Source organism: Zonotrichia albicollis, chromosome 11 (assembly GCF_047830755.1).
Source record: "Zonotrichia albicollis isolate bZonAlb1 chromosome 11, bZonAlb1.hap1, whole genome shotgun sequence".
Classification (NCBI taxonomy): Eukaryota; Metazoa; Chordata; class Aves; order Passeriformes; family Passerellidae; genus Zonotrichia; species Zonotrichia albicollis.
In genome coordinates, this window is record NC_133829.1 from 2182812 (window position 1) to 2209012 (window position 26201).

The 26201-nt window shown below is 48.0% G+C and overlaps 1 protein-coding gene and 1 long non-coding RNA gene across 11 annotated transcripts in view; one reads left to right on the forward strand and one right to left on the reverse strand.

The window, feature by feature from the left end:
* Positions 1-26201, forward strand: part of MEGF11 (multiple EGF like domains 11) — a 276771-nt gene that overhangs the window by 245027 nt on the left and 5543 nt on the right. For 4 of the 10 annotated variants that reach the window (XM_074549142.1, XM_074549141.1, XM_074549140.1 and 1 more), the window contains 8 exons: positions 553-681; positions 1374-1502; positions 3139-3267; positions 3410-3643; positions 9482-9600; positions 15506-15572; positions 20055-20111; positions 25902-26108. In XM_074549142.1, coding sequence (XP_074405243.1) covers positions 553-681; positions 1374-1502; positions 3139-3267; positions 3410-3643; positions 9482-9600; positions 15506-15572; positions 20055-20111; positions 25902-26108 — 1071 coding nt within the window. Of the gene's footprint in view, positions 1-552; positions 682-1373; positions 1503-3138; positions 3268-3409; positions 3644-9481; positions 9601-15505; positions 15573-20054; positions 20112-24893; positions 25077-25901; positions 26109-26201 lie in introns of those variants that run through there. The other 6 variants (XM_074549144.1, XM_074549147.1, XM_074549145.1 and 3 more) reach the window with 5 other exon arrangements.
* On the reverse strand, positions 103-25906 carry LOC141730558 (uncharacterized). The gene is made up of 3 exons (XR_012582072.1): positions 25155-25906; positions 18068-18176; positions 103-1176 (listed from the first exon to the last, which is right to left on the reverse strand). It is a non-coding gene; the product is annotated as an uncharacterized LOC141730558 (long non-coding RNA).

Sequence of the window (26201 nt, forward strand, 5' to 3'; positions counted from 1 at the left end):
GACACTTCAGGGATGGAGCAGCCCCAGCTTCTCTGGGCACCCTGTGCCAGGGCCTGCCCACCCTGCCAGGGAACAATTCCTTCCCAATATTCCTTCCTTCCTTCCATTCCTGCCTTCTCCAAACGGAACATTCCCATCTCTCCCAGCCTGGCTCCAGAGCAGAGGGGCTCCAGCCTTTGCAGCATCTCTGTGACCTCCTCTGGACTTGCTCCAGCAGCTCCAAATCCTTCTGCTGTTGTTCCCCAGGGCTGGAGGCAGCTCTGCAGCTGGGGTCTCACCTGAACAGGGCACAGGGGCAAAATCCTCTCCATGAACCTGCTGCCACAAATCCCTGTGCCAGGGAGAGGTTACTGGGTGGCACCAGGGTTTGGAGAGCAATTGGTGGCTTGGAAGGACCAGCCACTGTCCAGGGAGGACTGGTCACTGTCAGTGTGAGGTTCTGCCTTTGCTGATGTCTCACAGGTTCTGCCTTTATTGTTGCTCCTCCACAGCACTGACACAGTGTCATTGCTTTCTTTTTTGTCAGCTGACAAATGTTTTTTATTCTCATAGCTTGCCCCGCTGGGTTTTGGGGCCCTGATTGCTTTCATTCATGCAACTGCCACAACGGAGCACTGTGCAGCCCCTACGATGGAGAATGTAGATGCACCCACGGCTGGACGGGGCTCTACTGCACTCAGCGTAAGCCTTTCAGAGACAGGGAATCTGTCAAAGTATGTGCTGCTACCTCGTGTCTCTTCCCAGTATTGCAGTTTTCCCTGGAAAACCACATGCTCCTTACTCCTGATAACCTCACATCACCCCTAAGAAAACAGTCCTGAAGCTTTCCAAGGTTTTTTATGCCTTTGGCGCTCGGTAAAGGAGGGGAAAATCATTTAGATTATTGATTCATTGTTAGAATTTGCACAGTCAGTGTCCCTGCTTGTTAATGCCCCAGTATTTATGGTCTGATTTAGGAAAATGGTAGAGATTTCTCACCCTAGTGCCAAATTACTGGTATGAAAGAGGAGATCCAATTCTGGTGAGCCTTTTAAGAAGGTTCTTTCACTTGCAAATAATTGATTGATCCCTGGTCTTGCAGAGAGTTTCTGTTTAGCATCTTCTTTCACGTCTTGAAAATGTAGTTTGTATAGATGGGTCAAGTTTTCATTCTTCTGAAACACTTCAGAGGCAATTCTGTAAAGATGAGAAACATTACTTCAAGAAAATTGTCTGTCACAGTACCTCTGCATTTAGACCATCAAATAAATGTCATTAAATATACAGAGGCTGGAAATCCATTGATTTATACGCCCACATACTTTGTGCTGATAACACATCTGAGTTTGACTTTCAGCTTATTTCTTACTCTTTCCTTGTTCTCCTGCTGAAAGGTTGCCCAGCTGCTTTTTATGGGAAGAACTGTGCCAATGTGTGCCAGTGCCAGAACGGGGCCGACTGTGACCACATCACCGGGCAGTGCACGTGCAGGACGGGCTTCACGGGCAAGCAGTGTGAGCAGAGTAAGTGCAGCCCCCTCAGTGCCCTCCTTCCCCAGAGAGGGGGTGCTTCACAGTCCTTGCACAAACCGGCTCTTAAATGAGGTGTTGATGTCAGCAGGACAACGACCTCAGGCTCCTTAATTCATAAATGTGTTTTTGCACACACTTGCATTCAGCAAAGTGAATATCTCAGGGCCAAATTTGTGTGCTCATGGCACCACTGTAACTCTGTAAGTGGCCAGCTTGGTGGAATTTGGGGATGCTCTTCTCTGCAGCCACAATCAAAATAGGAAACTAAAGAATCCCACAAAGAACTGCACAATAGCAGATTTTATACAAGGAGCTGCTTTATGATTTCACCCCTGTATAAAGCCTGAGGCTTTCTTTTCTATCCAAACTACAAATATATTTATTTACTTGGTTTTCTACTGTTTAATCTAAAAGAATCTCTTCATTAAGGCTCCTTCCTTCTCCAAATCCTGCTGAATGGGCAGTCACACTGCATTGCAGATGAAATGCTTAATTGCAGGCATCATTTCTGTGGTGCAGTCCCAAAATTTAGGCCTTATTCATTTTAAGTAGGCTGCAGGCTAATAAAAGAATGAGCATTAATTGTAATAATTTTATTTTTTTCTTTGTTTGAGTACCAACAGATTAAATATACAATTCTAATGCACACTGCAAATCAATAAACAGATACTGGCTATGGTTCTGTACTTAATATTAAATTTTGGCTACCAGAAGCTACTTTGAGGCTGACACTGGGGAGGTGTTGTCATGCAATGGAAAACATTTGCAGTGACACACAAGGAGTCACATCTTGAACAATGTATTCCACAGGATCATAGCAAGGGAACATGTTTTCAATAATGCAGCTTCTCCATGGAAGTAAGTGACAGACATTGTTTCTTTCAATTTATTCTTGAACAGTGCTTCCAGAAGTACAGTAAGCTGCCTACAGATTTATTGTAATAGCCCATCATGGTAATTGTATGAATAAATTTCTCAGCTGGACACTCAGTCTTTGATAGAAACACAAAGACAGGATAGAAATTCCTTCTGTATTAGGAACCCTGACACTGAAGCAGAGCAAATCAAACCATTCAGATGCTCAGTTCTGAAATTCCACCTGCAATGTTTTATTCCTATTCTGTTTCCTACTCATCTCTACCAGTGCCCATCCTGGCATTGGTAGGGATGAGTAGGAAAGTATGTGGGGTTTGTTTGGAAAAGGCTGTAGGGTTTGTATAAATGTTCATTAAAACTTTTCTTTGCAACTCCTCTCGAAAAAATAAAACAGGTAAGTTTTTAAGGTTAAGTTAAGGTGAAGAATGTTGAGCTGTGTTGTCTGGAGCTTCTGAGCTCAAGCTCTGTTAAATTCTGAACATTTGTAATATACATCAAGTCTTCTAAAGCCTTTGTACCTATCATTGATTTCATTCTATGAATTTTCCAGAAAGTTACAGTTTAATAAGTAGCAAACTGCACATAGAATGCATTTAGCTCCTGCTTTAGACTAATAATAATTTCACATTAGGGTGTTATCCTAGAGATCCTGAACCCAGGGAGATTTCTCTACCAGATTTCCCATGGCAAGTGTTGTGCCCATTCCCAAAACCAGAAGAATTCCTTGCAATGTTTTTCTTTGGCTCCCCAGAGTGCTCTCCAGGAACATTTGGTTATGGTTGCAAACAATTGTGTGAGTGCATGAACAATGCAACGTGTGACCACGTCACAGGCACTTGCTACTGCAGTCCAGGCTTCAAAGGAATCCGGTGTGATCAAGGTACAGTGGAATTCTCTTTGTGAAATCCCCCTCTCCCTCTCTCTCCCCCTCTCCAGTGATGTACTTAAAAAAATACAGTGTTTCAAAAATGAAATGAAATGCACGATTCAATTTACAGTGTGTTATGAATTACTTTTAACAGCGGCCCTTATGATGGAAGAATTAAACCCCTATACTAAAATTAGCCCAGCTCTTGGATCAGAGAGGCACTCAGTGGGAGCAATCATTGGAATTATTATTCTCCTTCTAATTATTATGGTCTTGCTGGCACTCTTTGTGTGGTATCGACGGAAACAGAAGGAGAAGGGCCATGACATGCCAAGTGTATCTTACACTCCAGCCATGAGGATGACTAATACAGATTACTCACTTTCTGGTAAGGGTCTTTTTATGTTAATCAAATCCAGACTCCTATTCCTGTCTGTTGGGGAAATACAAGTTTCTGTGATGTGTAACATGTGTTATTGAGCCTCAAAAATAATGACACTTCCATTCTTCCTCAGAATGCCGTGATCTTAAAGCACATAAATGGGACAGGAAAGCAAATATCAAACTGATTTAAGCTGTTTTCTGTGTGGAAGTTGATATGGGATATACCTAGACAGGAAATATGCTGCATGGAATTTTGAGTCATGTGCATTCCTGTTGCAGTGCAGAGATGTTTCCCTTTATGAAACCTTGGGAAGCCTTTTTTGGTTTGAAAAATGGGATTGGCTGGGTCAGTCATAAGGTTTTGGTTTTGTGTGTGCTGCAGTTTGTGGTTTGAGGTGTCAGTTTGTTGTCGCTCTCTGCTGTGTGCAGACCAGTCCTTGCCATGTAGGCAGCTGGTGGGAATTGTCCTCCCAGGAGCTGAGTAAGCAGGAGAGAGGAAGAGGAAGGCTCTTCAGGATCAAAGCATTCTTCTTTCTTTCTGTCCTCTGCTCCTGCTGTGGAGAACAACTTTTCTTGACAGATTGTCTAAATTTTGGAGGATGTGATCTCCTTTTCAATGCTGTCATTCTTACTCATTCCTCCCGGGCCAATGTTAGGGATAATGCCAGGCAGGCGATGGCTTTACTTCCTTCTGGTTTCTCCACTGTCTCAGTGGGGATCTTCTCAGGGTTTACTGCCCTCTGACTTCTTCTCATCCTTTTAAATGGCTGAAACTCCAACTCCAGTAAACACAAGCCCCTGGGGCGGGCAGAGGTTGGCCCAGCAGCTCTGTTTCCCCAGGCCTGCAGTGCCTTTTCCTTTCTGCCTTCCACTCCAAATGTACGAGGCCTCTTGGCTTCTCTGCGGTCTCAGGGTGGCACAGCTGGAAGCTTTTTATGGACTTCCCTGCCAAGGATGGGCCTGGAAGGAGCCTTTCCCATTAAGCCAATGATAGTGATGCCTGTAATACCTGGAACTCAATCCTGGAGCTCTCATGGCACAGTGATTCAGTCCTCGTGCCAGGGACGTTTTCCTGCCATGGTGTGTCCCACTCATGGCTCTCTGCTGAGCACCATTGACTGGTTTCATCTCTAGACCACTCAGTAGAACATTCCTTCTTCTGATAGCTACAGATGGGGGGAGAAATTATCATGGAACTCCTTTCATTCCTTCTTATTTTTCAATTTTAGCTTTGCTGGCTTTTGCTTAACCTGCCCATCCTAAATAGCTGAAGGATCACACCCCTCATCTGCACTGAACCTGGGATCTCCTTTGGCCCTTGGGCTGGGAGTTTAGCTCTGGCCCTTGTGGCATTGCTGCTTTGTGTCAGGTCAGTTTGTAAAACCCCTGAATACCAGGTCCTCACAAACTCAGCACCAGGTCAGGGGGGTTTCATTTAGAAAGGAATTGGGTGATGGTTCTTTCCTGTTCCCTCAGTCAGTGATGGGGATGCAGAGACTGGGCCTTTTCTTCCCTCATACTTTCTTTGTGCAGTCCTTCTAGCAACAGATATTGGATCACTCAGGAAGCTGCAGCAGAGTGGGGTCAGGCATCTCTTTCTGGAGGTCACAAGGACAGTTTTCTTCCTTCTTCCCCTTGGAAAACTCTGCCATCTGGGCTTGCAGAGGAATATTAAGAAGATAGAAACACACTGCTCCATCTTCAGCTCATTATAAATTGCCTGCAGGTACCAGCATTGTTTCAAGTTTTGGGTTTTGCCCTTTTTAGAAGGGCATTTAAAAATTCTAGACAAGAGCTTCTGAAAACTGCCTGCCAAATCCTGACTGTCCTCCAGTACATTCCCCTGCTGAGACTTTCAGTAACTGCCCCAAGTTTGGCCTTACCAATGCTGCTTCTCTTCCATGGAGCAGAGAGGCAGGAAAAGGTGCTGATGGCACCTCCCTCAGCAGAAAGGAGAGAGGTGGACATGAGACAAGCTCACAGAAAAGGAAAATGTGGCTGGCAAGACAACATGTGTGTGTCCGAGGGCAGGTGTGTTATGGAGGATGTTGAAGGACAGTAGTGATGCCTCAGGTTTAGATTTTCTATTTTTCCCATTCTGTGCTGTTTTAGTGGGTGGGTCTGGGCTTCACATGAGGGATGGTGAGCTCTGTGCACAGAGCAGGGACACAAAACAATCCCTGCCCCAGCTGGCACCAAGCACAAATGCCCCAAATCTCAGCCCAGGAGCACAAACCCCGTGGGCTGCAGAGAGAAAAACAAGCAGGGTGGGACTGCCTGGGCTAAGCTGGGATGGGACAATGAACTGCAAGGTGCAAATGGAGCAGAGCTGATCCCAGGGACAGAGCCCGTGCCCCTCGTGCATTTTGGGGCCACTTTGGTTCATCTTGGGTGCAGCCCTGGCTGGGCTCTGGTGCTGCCCAAGGTGCATCCATGGAGGAGATGCTGTGAATAAATCCCTGCTTTATTCTTTAGCTCTGTCCAGCCTTCCCAAGGCATCAGCAGCAATATTGCACAGAGGGAACAGGGATTCCAAGCTTCACCTGCAGGTTTGCTTGTGGATTAAGGGCAGAATACCATGGAGATGTGCTTGCCCAATGGATATAATCCCATGTAAACCCATGTACTTTGGCAAGAATTCCACCTGGATGGCTGCAGCATCAGCCCTCTGTGGCTTGTAACATTATGGCTCTCCTGAATCACCAGTTGTTCTTTTGCCTGTTTACTCTTACTTGGGTGATGGTGGTGCTGTTTCTGAATAGAGTCACATACACAGATCCCCAGCTCCTGCAGGCAGCAATTTCCTCCAGCACATTTATTTCTGGAGGATGTTTTTGGTCTTTAGGTCCTCAGCTCCTGTGAGGCTGATAATCCATGCATATGTGTGAGAGAGATTATGAGGAAGAGGAACCCCCTGGGCAGCCCTTGGACTCTTTTGCATTTGTGGATGAAGGATGTGGCAGCAGAACACACACTTTGCCCAGCAGCCAGAGGAGCAGAAAACCACCTGTTCTGGGAGGGCTTATCCACAGCACATGGATCCAAGAGCAAACTTTCCCAAATAAGCCTGAAATCAAAATGGTGCTCCCCAGCCTGAGAGTGCACTACATCCAAAAAAGATTTTGAAGTGCAGGTTGTTTAGTTCAAGGAGATGGGGCCAGGAGGGAAAACTGTGTGGCAGTGCTGGAGAGCAGCAGAGGTTCCTTAGTGGGACTTTCACAAGGATTGGCCATGGGCTGAACTGATGTTTGAGGTCTTGTCAAGGTCTTAGCAAACTTTCTGGTATGGGTGAATCCTCTGCTGAGAGCCAAGAGCTAAGCAAAGCCTATCACAAATAAAGCATCATGGATCCTGAAGCCTAGACAAGACACTTCCAGAAATGATCTGCAGATGGTGGGTGGTGGGAGGTGGCAGAGTGAACCCTCCTGTTTGGAGCCTTCAGCCGTCTCCCTGACACTGTGTGGGCAGAGAAGACCCACACAAAGAGAAGGAAGCAGCTCCATTTAGCAGTTGAGAAGTCTGGGTTTGTATGTACTGCAGAGTGCTCACTTATTCCCTTTTTTGTGGCTGGTGCCCAGTTTCCACAGTGCTGTCCTGCAGGATGGGGACTGGTGCTCTCTGTGGCACCCCAGAGCCCAGGCTCAGAGCAGGAGCTCAGTCCAATTCCCCTTCCTTTAGGCATTTAAGTCTTTCCTCGCTGTTCAGGATAAAATTCTCACCTTTGGGAAGAGAGAGATTTTTTTGTGGGTTGGGGTTTTTTTTGTTTTTTTTTTTTGTTTTTTTTTTTTTTTTTTTAAACAGGGATAGCATTAGATTTGAATTTGATGTATTTCCAGCCAGCAGTTACAAGAGCTTCATGAATAAATGTGTAGAAAATGGACTGTGCTATCAAGGTAAATCAGCCTGGGTGGCCACTTAAGTATCGACCAGAGGGAACTGTGGAGCAGGAGTAATTCTGAGTTCAGGGTGCTGCGTGCGAGGGGGGAAGAAAAGGATTTTGGGGGATGTGTACAAGCTCAGAATCATTAATTCAACACTGTGCTGAGTAGTAGAGCACTCTGGTAGAGTTTTATTTCAGCTCATTTTGGGTGCAGAGAACAAGCCCCAGCCAGCTGAGCTGGATGAGAACTCACCTTGTCTCAGGTGGCTCCCAGTGACATTGGTGGGGACCTCAAATCCACTGCAGAGCCACAGGGTCCTGCTGCTCCTTCCAGCTGGTCCTGGCCCACAGCCAGTGGGGAAGGGAAGGGAGAGGGCAGAGGTGACCCCACCAACACTTTCAGAGCAGAAAGACACAGATCCAGGTGTCCTGTTTAACTGGGACCACGGGCTGTGGGGAGGGAGGACGGGCCCTTGAGCCAAGCCCCCGAGCAGGCTCAAGGCTGTCTTGGTGGGGAGCACACACTGACATGAGGGGGGGGTTCCAGCCCCAGTTCTCACTGGCAGACCCCAAGGGCGATGTGTTTGCTGTTGGTTTGATTGTGAATGTCACAGAGTTGTAGCTGGGGGAGATGGCAGAGCCCTGGCAGCCTGGCTGACAGAGGTTCAATGCAGAGACTTCAGTTCTGGAATCACATCCTGATCTGAGATCATTTGTCAGCAGCAACTCTGGCAAACAGCTGGGACTCAAAGGCTCTGCACTTACCACAAAACAGAGCTGACCTCGAAAATCTCATTGCATGTTTCAGCAGAAAAGCAGTGCTTGGTCAGAGCTGCACATGCAGGAGCAGCTTCCCCTGAGCCCTGAGCCACGGCCCTTATGTAAGAGACACCCTGCAGATAAAGCCACTTCTTGGAAACAGGATATTCTGCAGTAAATTAGGCTCAATCTAGATCTCCACAAGATGTCAGCAAAGCAAAGTGCATGTTCAGAGTGAGGCAAATGCAGAGGGCAAGGGGAGGAGGGATGGTGGCTGGGGACCCCAGTCCCTGTCCTTGCTCACCCATGGCTGCCAGCCTCCAGTGAAGGTGGAGATGGGCTCAAGCAGCCAGCCCAGCACTTCATTTCCCTTTGACAGGAAGGTGTTCCCCCCAACCAACCTCTCTGGCTGCAGTTTGAGCCCATGCCTTAGCAAAGCCCCTTCATTTGCTCCTTACAGGGCCTTGTTGTTTAAATGATGCTGCTCCAGTTGGGAATTTTCCACCTCTTCTCCTGATGGTACTTTGAAATATGTATCTATTTGTTATGCAGCTGGAACCAGACTGGGATTGATGTTTTCATTAGAACTGCCACTATAAATATGATGCCTTTCTTGGTAAATTATTCTGCTCGGTAAATGTGTTTATAACTTAAATTGAGGAAATAGATAAAATGTCTCTGAGCATACAATGTAACTGCCCAGGTTTGCTTTTCAGGGCTCCAGCTTTGGTTTCTGAAAATCCTTTGCACACAATAGAAAACGTTTTGGACTCCTTGGTACAGTTATAGCATCTTGATTTCTAACATTACTTCTGGTTTTGTAACAAAAAGCTTTCATTTGTTTCAAGTACAAGGTTCCCTAGGTTAAACCAAGGGGGCAGCTGTGGTGCAGCCCCTGCATTTCCTGAGTTTTGCCTCCCTCCCCTCACCTGCAAAGCAGCTGGACTGTCAGGAAGGACTTTATTAACACCTTCAAGAAGATAATACTGTATTATTTAAGTATTTTGGGGTTTTCTCTTATATTTAATGCTAATAGTCAAGAGCTTCACACCATAATGCAGGATAGATTGCATCTGCAGATGTTTTAGAACACCCAGTACTCCAACAAAGATTTCTAAACTAGATTGTCTCTACCATGTTTTCAGTTTCTTAAGAACTGTTGTGGCTTCCAAAGTATTTTGTGCTGACTTGTTTTCTTCCCAGATATATCCCAGGGTAGCAGCAGTGTTCATTGTTTTTCCAATCCAAGCTACCACACTCTCTCATGTGGGGTGACTTCACGCTTCTTTCCCAATAATCTGGATGGAAACAGCTCCTGTAAGGTAGATATTACCCCACCCCACTGCAGCAATGTTCTTATCAGTTCAAGGAAATCAAGCAAAGCAATGCCTCTCGGGCCCTGTTGTCTGCCAGCACTACTTCAAACTCCAGGGTAGCATTCCTGATGTCCCAGACACTGAAAGGTTGGATTTCCCCTCCCTGTATCTTCCCAATCTCTGGGAATGGGAGCTGGAGTCTCAAGCCTGTCTGGGTCAGCAAGGCTTGGTGTCTTAGCAACTCTGAGGTGTGCTTGCTTCTCAGAAGAGAAATAACTCGATAAATATAATTATCCATTAACACAACACCAGTAAATCAAGGAAGCATTAATCAGTAATCTCTCTTTGCTGTTTCATTGTTTCCCACATCAGACACACAAATTCCCTGCTGACACAGACAAGCAGAAAGATGCACGAAGGCACCTGGGTGCTTTTGAGGACTCATGCAGGGACATTCTGGGAGCTCTGCTGTCACTCCTGGCTCTCCAGCAGAGCTGTTCCAGCCTCTCACTGGAACATCCAGGAGCTCTTCCCTTATCATTTGTTGCAATTGATTCCCTCAGACCATTCATGAACAACACTGCGACTCAATTCAGCACTTTAGCAGTAAATTTCGATGTGGCAAATGGTAGAACAGCTCCTCCTTTGGAGCCTTAATAAACCCAGGTGAGGCAAAGCAGAGAGGGCACAGGGAAAAGGAAATGCAGTTGATTTCATCAAGGTTGTCAGCTTTAAAAATGATGGCATTTCAGGCTGTGCCACCTTAATCCAAATGTAACTATTCACTGGAATGCCATATGAACAAAATCAATGCAAAAAAGACAGCATTGTACAGGAGAGGCAAAAATATCTCTACATGTGCTCCTGTAAGTAATTTGTTAGTTGGTAAAAGAAAATCTCATTAAAATGTAATAAAAAGGCTGGCTCCAGAGATTTCTCAGAGAAATGTTTAGACAGATGTGTAAATATGTTTTTTTATATGTAGACGGTCCCCTTGCATCATGAATTTTTGCTCCCCAAATTGAAAGTGCAAATGCTCATAATGTCAAGTTTAGGATGAGTGTCCATCTGGACCACTAATCCTTTTGCAAAAATTTAAATCAATTCAGAAAAGGTCAAAGCCAGCACCTATCCTGGATTCCCAGCCTGCAGTGCCATCTTCTCACAGAACTACTTCAAAAATTAAGCTGCTGGAAAGGTTTAATCCCCAAGTGGTGCTTTGGGACTTGCCTGGAAGCTGCTCCCCCTGCTGCAGCTCTGGCCATTGTAGTCACTCAGGTTGTCCTGATAATCACTGAAAGACCAATTGAACTGGTATTTTCAGGGTATTTATCAAAATATATGGCCTGATATTTCCTTTAGATCTCCCACCATCTCACTTATTAATGAGAATGCTTTGCAGTGCTGAATAGCTGAGGATGGCCAAAAATACACTTTGTCTGTCTGCAGCTCTGCAGCCAAGTAAGACAAAGGAGCATATAAAGCCCTAATAGCTGCCTTAACGAGTTCATTTCCAAATCAGTGTGCCTGGTGCCATTCTCACTTTCTGCAGAGAAATGTGCACAAGTTGTACTTGGAGGATTCATTTCTTTAGAGTGCCAGCTGGGGTCACAAAGGAGCCAGCACAGATGCAGAATGAAAAAACAATGGCAGAGGAATGTCTGAAGTGCTGAGCCAGACCCGGGATGAGTTTCCTCCCTGTGCTCCAAGGAGATCAGGCCTGGGGGTGCTGGGCTGGAGCCATTCCTCTCACAAAGGCAGCACAGCTGGGAGCCCTGCTCCAGTTTGGGGAGAGTTTTCTCTCCTGTGCTTCCCTGCCCTTTCTTTCTGTGTCTTGCCTTTTCTCCCCTCTTTTCTTGGTGATCTCTCCACTCTATCATATTTTTTATTCCCCATATCCCTGTTCCTATTCTCTTTTCTCCCCCAACTCTACACGTATCATTCCTGTTTCCTTCCTGCTCTCCTCTCCCATGCCCAGGATCCCTGCCTGGGGGTGCCAGCCCTGTGTGCTGACCCTGCTGCAGCTCCCAGGGTGGCACCTCTGGGGGGAGGAGATGGTGAGGCTTTAGCAGGAGCTGAAGGGCCCAGCCCTGCACTGGGGACAGTTGGTGACACGGGTGTGTGTGCACAGGGTGGGAGCAGGGCCAGGTTTCAGCAGGGGGAAGGATCTCACCTCCTCATGCCCCCTCTGCCAGACACATTTGGCCACTGCTCAGGTCCTGAAGGTGAACCATCGGGGCTGCTGAGAGACAAGCACCAGTGAGGCATCAAACCCTCCCCGGTGTGTTTGGGGCCGGGGGTGTGCCAGTGGAGCACAGACTGGAACACGGGCAGGAGGAAAACAAGTGGGAGGATAAGGGGGAGCCTATCAGAAGAGACTGAAAAAGGCTTGGCTGCTTTTATCTGGCAGAATGAACGCTGAGGGGGAGCATGATTGCCATCTATAAATACAGCAAGGTAAACACGAGGAGGGAGGAGAGCTATTTAAGTGAGATGACAGAGCTGGCTCGAGAACAAATGAGGATGAACTGGCCATGAATGCATCGAAGCTGGAAATTAGATTTCTACCATCAGATCAGTGAGATTTTGGAATAGCTTCCCAGGAAGACTAATGGGACAAAGAAATCTGATTACTGTTAAAATGGAGCTTGATCAGCTCTCTGAGGGATTGTGTGCCTGGGTGTTTGCAGTAAAAGGCAGCTGGACACACGGACTGGGGGATCCAAGCCCTCGCAGTCCTGTCCCCAGGCCTGTGCCCGGTGCCAGCAGGAGCTTTCAGGGCTGAGCAAGGACCTCGAGAATGGATCTGCAGCTCTGAGGTTCAGGAGGAGGCTCCAGCATCTCAGTGCAGGCTTTTAACTCCCAGCACTTTGCCACAAGTAATTGCTCTTCCCATGGGAGAGAGCTTGGCAAGTCAGCCTGGGGGAAATGCTGGAACCACTGGAGCCAAGAGAAGTTTTACTGTGACTTTAACTGAAGCCAAACCTTGACCTTTGCTGATGAGCTCCTACAAGTAGGTTTGGCCTTTTGTCTCATGACGTGCAGCACCAGCTAGCAATGATGCTGCAAGTTACCAAGGACTATCAGACATGAACTCAGGTGACCTTTGGCCACAGAATTACCACAAATTTCCAAAGCAGATAAATGGAGATTACGTACCTCCATATCTGTGTCTTCACATCAGAGCTCTCATTGCTGAACCACAGAGCAGATTTCAGATGCTGAGGACCTGTTTTGTGCAGAGGGTGTTTGGCAGGACCACTCACAGAACCCCTCTCAGGGCTTCAATGCCAGCTTTGTGTCTGAGTTTTTGAACTAAGTACATGAAGTAAAAACAAATCTCTTTTACCAAGCTCTGCAAAGTTCATGGAGAATACTCTGCGTAAAGGATGAGGCTGCTGCAAAATGGAGGATTCTCACCTTGAGCTTTTGCAAAGCTCATAATTCCACCCTCATTCCCTTCCAGTATAGCAGCAAAAGTCCAGGTGTTGGTTTCTACAGACATCATAAAAATCAATTGCTATTAGACGTCCTGATTTTTTAAAGCCAGCAGTTTCACATCTATTAAAGGAAGTCCTAAATTCTACCAAAGACTTCACATAAAATTAGAAAATGCAAAACAGAGGTCACTGGAAATGGTCTGACTGGATGTCACCCAGCTAATAAAAAGGCATTCAGTACAGAAAGCACCATTTAAGTATCTCTGACTAAAACCTGCCCAAGAAAAAGGAGGACTGCAAATGCAGAAAGGCTGCAGCACATTCAGGGTGGGCATCTAAAACTGAGCAGCACAAGCTTGGACCAGAGAGATCTGAAGTCAGTATTTAGGGAAATAAATGTCAAATTATTGATTGCACTCCTGCAGGATAAAGGTATGATGGAATTCCTGCCAGCACTTCTTTGCCTAATCACCATGGACTTAAAAACCCGGGCATTGACAAATGGCTGGTGGTGATCAAGTGGCCACTGTCATCTATCCAGCTGTTTCAGACAGGCAGATAATGACTTTGTTTACTCAGGCTGGTATCTCCTTGATCTTAAAGGAAACGTTGCCAGATATGAGGTAGTTTTAACCAAATTGCTAAAATTACCAGCCTGGAATTTTAATGGATAAATTTACTATGAAGGATTTCTTCCTCCAGAAAAGCAATTTTGCTTCACAGTAAAAATTGAAGTATTTTCTATCTTAAAAAAAAAAAAAGTTAACAAATTATAGAGTGCTAAGAAATGATAGTAGCACAAAGAGACAGCTATAATCACATTCAGAAAAATTGCATTCAGAAAAACTTAGAAATGTCCCCAAATCATTTCATTAAAAAAATCAATTCTAGCCTGTAGCTCTTCATGCCAAAATTTTAGGTTTGTGAGCTGATTTATAAATCCTGCAAAGCCACAGCTTTTAATAGAAACCCCAAGACTTTAATAAATGTGCTCTAAGTGGTGCAGCTGGGTTGAAAAATCAGCATTTGTGTTCTGGCTGCAAGTTTTTGAAGAGAAGAATGAAGCTGTGGGCTCTGCTGAGGAGAACTGATGGTGCCAAGGGTCAAATTCCTCCCAGTGACCACATTCCAAATGGATCTGCTCTTCGTGCCACTGCTGGGCTGTCCAACTGCCCCATCCATCCATCCATCCATCCATCCCTCCATTCCATCCATCCATCCATCCCTCTGCTTTGTTTCCATTCCCAGCTGGGGAAGCACAGGGAGCTGCTGGGGGATCAGGAGGTGATTCCTGGGCTCTCCTGATTTCCTGCAGAGCTTCCTCAGTGCGGGGGCAGCGGGGGCACTGCGGGCACAGGGCCAGCACAGGGATGCTGTAGCCCAGGGTGGGGTGGCAGCAGCACTGAGGGATGCTGGAAAGGACAGTGGAAGGGTGAAGGTGCCCTTGGAATGTGGCTGTAGGTGCTGGGCCCCAGCTGGGATTTAGTATCCCAATAGGCTTCAATACATCAGTGGGGGATTTTGTTCCAGGTCTAAAAACCTACTAAGACAGCTAAGCAAAAAGGAATGGTAGATCAGGAAAAATTAAATGTGGCAATTTTGAATACTCTCTTTCAATTTTAACCTCCTTTTTGTTTAGCATTTCCTTGTAAATCCAGTAAAATAGCAGAGGTGAATGCTTCCAAACACAGCAGGAGGCTTCCCAGTCTGGGAGCAGACACAGGAGGGCAGTGATGGCCTCAGACCTTTTCAGAAACAAGGCTGGGATTTGCTCTTGAATTGACACTTCCTCTGGACCAGCTGCATTCCAGCAGGTGTGGCTTTCAAGGGAATAACGTGAGGAGGAAAGCTCAGCAGTTTTAGCACCTACAGCTGTTCCCAGACCGCCCTGCAGGGCTCAGCTGGTGACCACTCATCTGTGGAGCCCCCTGTGCCCTGTCCCAGCCCATGGGGCCGTGCCCCCCCGGAGCAGAGGCCCCTCTCCTCTCACTGCACGCTCTGGGAGGTGCTGTCCCGCTGCAGGGCAGCCCTGGGCTCTCCTCTGTGCTGGCAGATGCACGGGGGCCTTGGTGCTCCATCGTTGCCAAAGTGATTTTCCTTGAACTGAGAGAACTCGTGTCCCTGCCTCTCCTGAGTGCAGCCCCAGCTCCAGGAGCCCCTCTGTGCATGCTGCTGTAGGGCTGTGAGCCATCCATCTCCGGGGGTTACCTTGGAGTGTCACCCACATCCACAGGCAGAAATCCTGTGTTCTCCAGCATGTTTGTGTTCATGGCTTGGTGAAGTGACTTTCCTTTGTGATTTTCCCTAATGCTAGTGAACAGCTGTCCAGCTCACACAGATAAAGGGCTGAGATGGTGAGGCCAAGGCAGGAGTCACCTCCCATTTTTATTCCTGACATCCTTGGGCTGTAGTCTGGGGTGGGAACTGTCTGTCTCTTCCAGCATTAACCCATTATCATACTTTTTGAACAGCTCAGTAACAAAATCCTTGACAGAGAAACTGCAGACTGGAGACCCTACAGCTATCTGAATGAACTAGGTCAGTAATTTTTAAACACTTTAATCACTTTAGTACACTTCAGAGCAATTCCAAATCCAAATCAGCCTTTCATAAAGGCATTAACAATAATGAGGAATATTGGTGTTGTCTTTAGTTCACAATCAGAATTGCCAGTAGTGAAAGATGGAGAATTAAAAATTGTTTCCTTTACCACAAACCACAGACTGGGAAAACAAAGTCAATATTCATTTTAGTCTCCCTTCCAAGGTTGCTCTGTTGAATCACTATCATCTACTCTATAAATGTTTTTTTAAGGACTAACTCAGGACATTAAAAATTCAGATTTGGCTTTTTTATTTTTTTTTCCTTTCATGCTTAATAAAGCTTAGCACTAAATACTGGCATCTTGATGAAGGTGTGGAGCCTCTGTGGGAGCTGGGGTGTGCAATGCTCCATTATCTCCCAATAAATCATTCTGTGGCAATTCCAAACCACCAGCCAGTGCAACCAAGCCAAGAGTGAAGTGTAATTGCCTGTTCTGAGTTTATTCTTCCTGGCTTGACTTTTAACAGGGTTTTTAGCAGCTCTTAGCTCAAATCCTGCCCAGATTTAGTGCTTTGGATGCTATTTGTTTTCCTATCTGAGCACTCCGAGTTTGGCTCGTCAGTGGCCCAAAGCTTTTGCCCTTTCCTTTCCTGGGATTAGTAACATCTCACTGAAAATATGCAGGAGGAGGGAAAGTGCAGCATTAGGGGTATTATGGGATTTTTAAGGTCAACTGTCTCCCAGCTCACGTGGCAAAGGAATGAACACAGGGCAGCACCAGGCATCACATCCTGCCCCTGCCTCGCTCCAAAGATAACTCTTCCCTGCATCAGGAAAATCACAAACCTGTCAAGCTTCAGTGCAAAATCTTTTCATCCTTAACACCACCAATGTTTTCTGTGTAATAAGCTGCAGAACCACTGTTGTGCTTATCTGTATGTGACAAGGAGGTGGCTGTGTGTGAGGGTTTCCAAATGCTTCTCAAACCACATTAATTTTCCTTTTATTATTTTGCTGCTTTTTTTGCACACTATTTACTTTATTTGTGCTTAACATGTTCTGTCTTGAGCTCCCCATGTGCCACCTCTCTTCTGCATTCATGTATTTTATTTTACCAGCAGAAACCGTGCTAAATGCCTCTACACCAAGAAAGATCTAGAAGTGATAAATACCTTAGCTAAGCAGCCTCCAGCAAAACACTCAGTTTTTTCCCATAGCATTTTGCACCCAAGATAACTTTTTCTTTCTTTTTTCAAACTAATTGATGAAAATTAGATTTTTTTTTTCCCTTTCTTCTCAGTACCAGAATTAATGCCTGCTCACGCTGACTTTCACAACACTGAATCCTTGCTCAGATCAAGGCTGTTTTTATATGCAAATAAAAAGTTTTCACTTCTTGGTATTACTGTTGAGCAATAAAAGCTGCAGGTTCCTCTCATGAAAATTTCAGAACATAGTTTAAATCTTCAACTTTGAATTATAAACATAAAATAAAAGTCTGATAAGGTCACACAGGGAATCTTGACTTAAAACATCATCAAGCAAGGAAGTACCACAGTTAAAAACCTGTTCCACCTTCTGATGCCATGATCAGCCTTAGTTTCATAACACAGATGCTCCAACTCGTGTTGAAAGAGCAGCCAAGCCTTGGGCAGGGCTGGATTCAGTTAAAAAGTTAAAAATAGCAGAGGACAACTGCCCATCTCCTCTGCTGTGACCCCACGGATCGTCACAGAGAGCAGGTGTGGGAGTCAGCCAAGAAGAGAGAGGGAAATGGAAGAGAAATTTGGAATGGATGGAAAAGTCTCCACTGGTTCCTCAGCCAGTGACTCGTGGTGAGCCCAAAGGATGGGACCCAGCAGACGAGGAGAACCAGGCTCCCAGAAATGTCCATAGCCCTGTTAGAAACTGCAGGTGTCCTAAACATGAACTAGAGCTGGGGAATGGAAATTGTAAGAATATCCACACCAAAATTAACTTGAACACTCATCTCCTCAAACCTGCAGTGACAAGGATTTCTTAATTGCAGTGGGTCTCACCAGACTGCAGGTGTTTTACCTGTTTAGCAAGACTTTGCCAAGTTCATGTTCTTTCCAAGTGGGAAATGCAAGGACAAAGCCTGTACTTTTACTGCTGCACATTTTTTTGTGAGCTTCAAACTCCAGGTTTACAGAGAGCTGATTGTGTTCAGTGGAGTCTGGGGAGGAGCACAAGTAATTCCCATGGATGTGGGCTTGAGACATCAGAGTTTGGGGACTCTGTGGTGCCAGGAAGAGGCTTTGTCACCTTCCTGTGCCACTGCCTGCCCAAGGTAGCCTGGTCCTTGTTTGGGGAATGGCTTGTCCTTGCATTTTCTCTCTCGTGTTACAGAGCTGGAATTGTTTGCCCTGTGAATAATCCTCTTGCTCTAGTCCAGTCTGCACTGGGCAGTGGCAGAGCCCAGCTTCCAGCTCCCATCCCAGGCAGGTGAAACCTCCCAGAGCACTCACCTGAGCTCAGGAAAGGTTCCTCTCATTGTCTGGAGCACTGGCCACAGCAGTTGCAGGCAGGGCTGGATTATCTCCGATGCTTTTTTAACAGCAGTCCTGGATGCAGACACTAAAGGGGGATTTGCAGCACATCGTGAGCGACTCAAAGCTGCATTTATTCCAGAGGGCCAAAGGCTATAAGTTTGATTCACAGCTGACTTCACTTTCTTCTCAAAGCCGAAAGGTGTGGAAAACTATTTCCAGCTGAGACTCTGATTTCACCCCAGCAGATAATTTAGCTGCAAACTTACACCTGGACTTTCCTGAAGTGCCAGATCCCTGGCTGGTTTAGGACTTTTCCACATTAACTACTTTTGCAGTTTTAAAAATAATGTATCTTTTATTCATATCACCTCTCAAGGAACTCAGTGAATACAAAAAAATGGGTCATAAACCCACAGTATTGTAACAGATAAAAGAGAAAACTATTGGAGGAATTATGGGAATTTTTGGTTGGGAAGGGCTTTGTGGGGCTGTGTGGCCCTCCCAAGGGCTCAGCCTGGGTCCCTTTGTTCCCTGCCCCTTCCCCAGTGCTGCCCCAGCCTGGCTCTGTGGGCTGAGCCCCAGGTGCTGCCCTTGGAGGGTTGCTCAGCCCTGGCAGGAGGATGTGTGATCCCCAGGGCTGCCCTGTGGCCAAGGGATGAACTGGCTGCATCCTCCTGGCTCTGACTCAGAACACAGCAGGGAAAGAGCTCAGAGCTCACCCTGCTCTGGGACAGAGCTGCCCAAAGCTCCCACTCTGCCTTGCCCCCTGCAGCAGGGTCAGTCTGGGAGCTGGATGTGGTGAACACAAAGCAGAAAGTGCTCACATGGACTGGGGGTCACTCGGCCAGAAGAGCCCACTTGGTGCCACCAGCCCCTTCCTGTGCTCAGGGACGGGCACTGAGAACCAGAGCAAAGGGTTGGTTTGTCTTTGATGTGCCAGTAACACATTTATTGTCTAATCTAGTCATTTCCCTTATTTAGCAAAAAAAAAAAAGAAGATGTCATGAAAAAGGGGCTGGTACAGCACTGCCACAGCCATGACAACTTTTCTGCAGAGACCAGAGGACACACAAGGACAAACAGCTGGGAGACCTCTGGGACAGGCTGGCTGTGGGGCTCTTTTCCCAGAGTAACTGAGTTACTTGCCTGGGAATCCCATAAGCCACAAGGACGTTTCTCAGTAACCAAATCTGTATTGATTGTCCCAGTCAATAGGAAACACCAGACTCTATAGCTAAAAAGATTTAAAGGCTTACATTAGATTTTCCTTTTGATTGATATGTAGGGTAATTTGCAGGAGTAAAAATGGAAAAGGTCCCCATCCCCTTCTGTCTCAGCTTGTGAGGAACAGTGAGTTCCTCTGGAGCTGCACCAGGCAGAATTGTTGGCTGCCAGCTCTGCTCCTGGTGCTGCACTGTCAGAGCACAGTGGCCACTTAGGGACTGTTGTCACTTCAGTCACTGAACTGTGCAAATTCACCAGCAAAGTGATAGTAGGTAATTTAAGAAGATTGTGCACACCTTAGAGTCTAAGCTGTGAGTTAAACAATACACTCTTCACAAACAAAACAAAGCCTAAAATTAGGCACAGAGTGCTGCAACACAACCTGCAGACTCAGATTTGAAAGGGCATGTTTTAGGCTTCTTTCACACCATTCCAGTAATGAATGTCTCAGCAGATGGTTTTTATCCTGATCTCCTGATGGATGGCAGCTCTTGGTAACCCTGCTGCAGAGAGCTCTCCCTTGCAGGAAAACTCTTAAGCACATGCATAATTCCAGGCGTGCACAGACTCCCCACTGGAGCTGAGTGTGTGCTTACAGCTGAGGATGTGCTTAAGAGCCTCCCTAAATGAGGGCCTTGATGTACAATTTAGAGGGAAGAATATATGCTGCTCAGTAGTCAAAGCAATCCAATTTACATAAATATTTATTTGTTTTCCATTATATATCATTTTTATGCAGGTGCTTGTGGGATGGATAGACGTCAGAACACATACATAATGGAAAAAAGCTTCAAAGGTATGGTATCCAGAGCTGCAGAACCCTGCCCAGGTGTGAGGAGGGTGTCCTAGAAGAGGTGAGATAGGAGCCTGGCAGGGAGGGACAGAGCCAGCACCATGAGCTGCCTGCCTGGCTCCCAGCGCTCCTGGGCCATGGATGATGGATGCAGAGCTGCCCAGGGCCACGGGCTCTGCAGCACAGGGACAGAGGGAGGGCTCAGCTCAGGCCAGCAGGGCCAGCAGGACTGGCCAGGGCACGCTCAGGCAGGACCCAGAGGCCACAGGGGCTCTGGGGAGCTGCTGGTGGCACAGTGCTGCATTTCCCTGCTGGGCTCTGGCCGTGCTGAGCTAAAGGAAAGCCCCAAGGAAAGGAGCTGCCCCTGCTCGTGCCCTCTGCTGAGAGGGACTGAGAGCAGAGCTGACAAGAGCCCTCCCTGAGGCCGAGGTCCCCTCATGCTGGCACCAGCACTTGTGGGCACTGACTCCAGGGCAGTCTAAAACAGGAGCTCAGATGAGTCACAGGGCCCAGGGTTTTACATTTCACTTTGCTCCACGTTTACATTCTCAATATTCCAGTTCCATCTGCACCACGGGAACTCTTGGCACAGTGGTTCCCACAGCTCCTGGCACGTTGGGCTGGGGTTTAGCTCACTGAGCTTGTGCTCCAGAAGATGGAGCAAGGAATCTGTGTCCTGGGGAACAGGCAGCCTTCAGGCCCAGCCCCTGGGTCTGAGTTAGGCCTGGGAATGTCCCTCAGGGAGCCCAGGAGGGAAACACCACCCAGCCTCTTCCTGCAGTGCCCTGGGGCTGCCGCCAGAGCCCTGCTCTGCCATGGCTCAGGTGTTCCAGAGCCACACCCTGGGCTCAGCCAACAGGGAATATCAAAAGCTATTCCACATAAAAAGCATTAACCAGCTTATAGCCAGGCCTAGAGATCAATATTCACTTTGTAGCTGCTGTTTTCAAAAGACAGGGATGCAATATTTGTAGAACATCACCTTACCACACAGAGTCACCCAAGGAAACCAAGAACCAACAACCAAGCCTTTGTTGATAAAGCTAAAGTAAAAATATTGCATGGATTATGTATGGATATGATATATATGATTTATGATATACAAAATACTCAATCCACTGGTTTCAGCTACTTCAATGATTCCCTTTTTCAAAAGAAAAATCTTCTTATAATAGAGCTAGCTGTTCCCTCTACATGGAGCTATTAACTTCATTAGTTTTAACTAACTTAGTGTGTTTACAAAGGTGCCTTAAGCACATGCAAGGAACTCCCATCCACAGGCACAGTCACACCTGGGGGACCAGTGGGGAGAGAGAAAGAATCACAGTGACAGAGAACTGTGAAATGCATTTGCAGCTGCTACATATTTCCTTTAATTTTTAGGATCTGAACTTTTCCTTTACATGTTTATCTCTTTATAAATTGAAAAATCAGGCTCAGAAGCCACAGCTGGAGTTCTTTGTGGCTGCTCAGCTGCCTCAGACCGGCAGGGCTGGCACTGGCAGGGACACAGGGGCACACCTGGCTTCCCAGGTATGTTTGGGAGCTCACCTGCAGGCACTTGGGAGCTGAGGGCTCTCAGAAGCAGCTCTTTTACCTTCTCAGAAGCTGCCTTACCTTCTCAGAAGCAGGCTGAAGGTTCCCAAGGCCCCTCTGAAGGTCAATTCCTGGGCTCAGGCAGCCCCAGTCCCAGGGGAGTCTTGTCCCAGGAGGAGCTGGGAATGTGCCCAATGCTCAGAGTGAGCTCTCCTTGCCCTGCCAGGCCCTGACTCACCACATTCCTTAGAAAAATGGAGAGGAAGAAACTCCCAGTCCCAAACAATTGGATTCTGTCAGCAAAAAGCCTTGGCAGGCAGGTGCCCGGTTTTTAGCTGCTTTCATCCAGTTTAAACCCATGTCTTTCCCACCAGTGTGGTCTACCTGGGGACAGCCTGTCCTGCAGTTGGCAGGGGTCTCTGGTGGCCCTGGACCAGACAGAGCCTTGCAGGGAGGGGCACAGGGGGCTGGAGGCTGAGGCCAGGCTGTGGAGAACCTGGGCCACCTCCTGCTGCCCCATTCTCTGAGGAGACAGGGCTGGGGGCTGTGCCCAGAGCAGGGCACCAGCAGAGGGTGTCCCCCTGTGCAGCCTGGCACCAGCAGAGGGTGTCCCCCGTGCAGCCTGGCACCAGGGCTGTGGTGGCTGAGCTGCTGTGGAGCTCCAGGGATGGGCTGGAGGTGTCCAGGCCAGTGTGCCAGCAGCACAGAGGGGCTGGCTGTCACAGTGCCAGCCCTGTGGCACCTGGTGATGGGGGCTCACCCGGCACAAGGGTTTTCAGAGCAGGTTTCTGAGCAGTTTCTTTCCTGTGCATGGTGCAATGATGCCATTCCTGAGCTCTTCCTTTCAGCTGAGTCCTTCTGTGTTTAGAGGTTTGGTTTTTAAATGAATAGTCCTGCACTGATGGAATGATGTGACCTCAGGAATGACCATTTTAAGGAAAAACACCCATGCTTTGCAGAAGAGCCAGGAAACCCCAGCAGAGAGAAGCAGTGGTCCCAGGGATGCAGGGCTGGGCTCAGAGGTTCCCCTGGTTGTTGCACAGGATGTGTCCCCACTCCTGAGGCCCTCTGAGAAGCAGCAACGGGCCCTCAGTGTGTCACTGTCCCTGCAGCAGCCAGGGCTGGCCAGGCCAGGGACAGCAGCCAGCACAGACACCTCAGCCCAGCCCAGCAAGGGTTAAACAGGAGAGCACCTTGCACCAGGGCACAGCGCCTCCCCTCAGCACTCCCGCCTGCCCGGGGCATCCAGGGCTGGTCTGCAGCACCAGGGGAAATTCAGGACACAAGAGAGGAACCCAGTCTGGGGGAGGGACGTTTCCAGTCCCTGCTAACAAAAATAAACCCTCCAAAGGTCTGGTGATTGGTATCCAGGCAACACAGAAGGCAGGGACTTCAAAATTAGAGCATATTCCCAATATTTCTCTGAAGTCCAGCTGATTGAGTGCTTCCAGTGAGCCCCAGCACTGTGGGGCAGAGCTTTCACCTCCATGAGAGCTGGACCCTGGGCAGGGAGGGATGAGGAGGCAGCACAGCCAGGGCTCACACATGGCTGCAGCACCATGGGCTGAGAATCTCTAAATATGTTTGTTCTGCCTAAATTAATTCATGAAACAAAATTTGACAATCGATGCCAGACTTCTTAATTATCCTCAAATTACCTTAATAAAAAAATAACTCTACAGCCTTCAGAGTCAAATCCTCCATGATCTTGCACATAATGTTTCTTGAGGGCCAATGACTCCCTGGTGTACCCAGAATCCCAAACATCCACTGGTGCTCCAGAAAATGTATTGTGTCCCAAGCAAAGGTCTGGTCCCAGGCAGACCCAGAGCTGTGTTTACATCAGCAGGAATGGTCTCAGGCTGTTTCTCAACATCTCCTGGGAAAAGGCAATTCCTGGGAGAGCCAAACAAGTCTGGGCAGCCCAAGTGGCATTCACTGGTTCTTCCAGCTGGTGCTGGGAAGGGAAGGGCTGAGGGACACCTGCCTGGGAGGCACTGCCAGCCCTAACTGCAGTATAGGTGGATTTTAGCTTAGGGAGATAAAAGTAGCTGAGCTGGATGAAATAAAACAGCTGATGTGCTGGGATTTTTGCCTTTGCCAGCTCCAATGTGCCTAATTCCATAAACAAACCACACAGCTATTTACCTGCAGCTCTGCAGGAGGAGGAATTCTCATTCTGCTCTTTGCTGTAGCAGCCAGCAATCATTTATAATCAACATTTCCTGAATCTACACCAGCTCTGGTTTGATTTGCTCCCTCCCAGCTCTGGTGTGACCAGGAACACTTTGCAGGGGGCTCTTGGGGCACAGAGGGAATTCTGCTTTTCACCCTGTGAGCATCTGCTCAGCAGCACTGCTGGAAATAGAGAAGCAAATTGAAGATAATCTTCATGTCCCTCACCCCAAAATGCAGAGCTGGCTCACTAGAGGCTGCCCAGGCTCTCCTAACGAGCTCCATGATCCTGGAGCAGCCACCAGGAGCTGTAAGCTGCTGGCAGCTGGAGCTGAGCCTTTCATTTGTCTCTGTGGTTTCCTCACCTCTAACACCACCAGATCCCAGACTGGGGCACCTGGATTTAAGTCACATACACAGCAAAAGCCAACACTGAGCTCACTCATGTGCAGAAGCCTTTGGTCTCACAGGGCTGCCCCACCTCTCTGTAGGAGGATGGGATGGGGCAGTTTCCCACCCACTTGTGCTGGGCTGGGGTTGGTGACACTGCAGGGACAAACCTGGAGCCAACAGCCAGGGAATGTCACTGTTGCTTTGGTTCCCATCTCCTGTCACGTACCAAACCTGGCATGTTTCACTTGGAAGCAAAGGCACTGCTCATCTCACCCAGGCTGATGTCAGACAAGGAGTTTCTAAGTTTTCTAACTAAATAAACATTGCACTGGTGCCAGGCCTCTGCCAGCCCCCCATCCCTGATGGTCCCAGCTGTTTGTGTGCAGTGGAGCTTCCCAGTGAGCTGCTTCCACTGACCCTGAGAGCCCAGAAAGGCAACACGTGGCACCTCCCTCAGGGCTGAACCAGGACCAGGGGCACCATCCGGGGGTGATGGACACACAGACACACAGACAGACACAGGCCCAGAGCTGAAGGAGGGACAGTCGCTCACAGTGGAGCAAACCTGGCACGTGAGGGAGCAGGATGGGGCTGGCAGGCTCAGAGCGAGGTTTGGAGAAGTGATGTCATGTTGTCTGTCTATTTCTTAACCTGAATTTCTCTTTTTGTCTCCCATACTAGACAGCAGGGGCAGCTGGGATTGCAGCTATTTTGCAAGTCCCCCTATTTCACCGGGAGTATTTCATATATACCAGGATCTGCCTTTGTACTGTAACCCAGCACAAGAAAATGCCTCATCTTTCATTGCATCGCTCTAATTCTAAATTACTGGCACTGCCCAGCAGGATGCACACAGCAGCAATGGCACGTTCTTGAATGTCAATGTTAAGACCTATTTATTCTCTATTGTTTTTTATTTTTAAAGCAAGACTGGCACTGTACCTTGCAGCAGGCTGGCCTGTCCCAGCCAGGGTCACCGAGTGGTGGTCACAGCTCTCATGCCAACCTTGTTCTCCCCAAGTAGTGCCTCTGTCACCTCCTCTCCAGCCCAGGGGAGAGGAGCAGATGTCTACAGCAAAGGGGGGAAAAAAGCAGAGCAAAAGTGAGGCTCAGCTGGAGGCTTGTCCTCCTCTGTGGAAACCCAAGCATTCCCCAAGTGTAGGATGCTGGATAACCCCGAAACCAGCTGGGGCTGCACATGCAGAGGCTGCCCTGGGGCAGTTCAGAGCCTGTGGCAGCGTTGTGCTCTCCAGCACAGGGCCCTGGATGTGCCCAAGGCCCGGGGCTCACTCTCAGCTGGCTGAGCAGCCCAGGGCCCAGCAGCAGCTCCCCCGTGGCTGTGCCTGGGCCTGTGGGGCAGAGCGGGATGAGCACGGCTCTGCAGGGATGAGGGGAGGGAGGGAAAGGATTGCCACCTCAAACTGAACATTGCAGTAAACGGCAGCTAGGACCTCTCACAGGAAAACCTTCAGTACTGAGCAGGTTTTCATTTCTTTCCTGCTACTGAGTGGTGGATGCAATGGTCTGGAACACCCAGAGCACAAGCACCGGGTGTCTGTGCTGGAGGCTTCAAGGATCTTCCTTATCCCCTGCCCCCCTGTCCCCCTCAGCCTTCCTGAAGAGGCTCAGTTGTAATTAACCTAATTAAGCGAATGATTCTGACGCACCCACTCTGCTCTTGTTTTGCAGATTATATGAAAGAATCTGTGTGCAGCTCCAGCACTTGTTCCCTGAACAGCAGTGAAAACCCATACGCCACCATTAAAGACCCCCCCATTTTAACCTGCAAACACTCCGAGAGCAGCTACGTGGAAATGAAATCACCTGGTCACAGGGAGTCCCCGTATTCCGAAATGCCAACTTCATCAACAGCCAATAAAAACATCTACGAAGTTGGTAAGCAGTGGGTGCCACGGGGGGTTGGTGGACAGGCTGGTTTCCCCTGTCCTGGCACACAGATCCTGGGCTTGGCGTGGCACAGGGATGAAC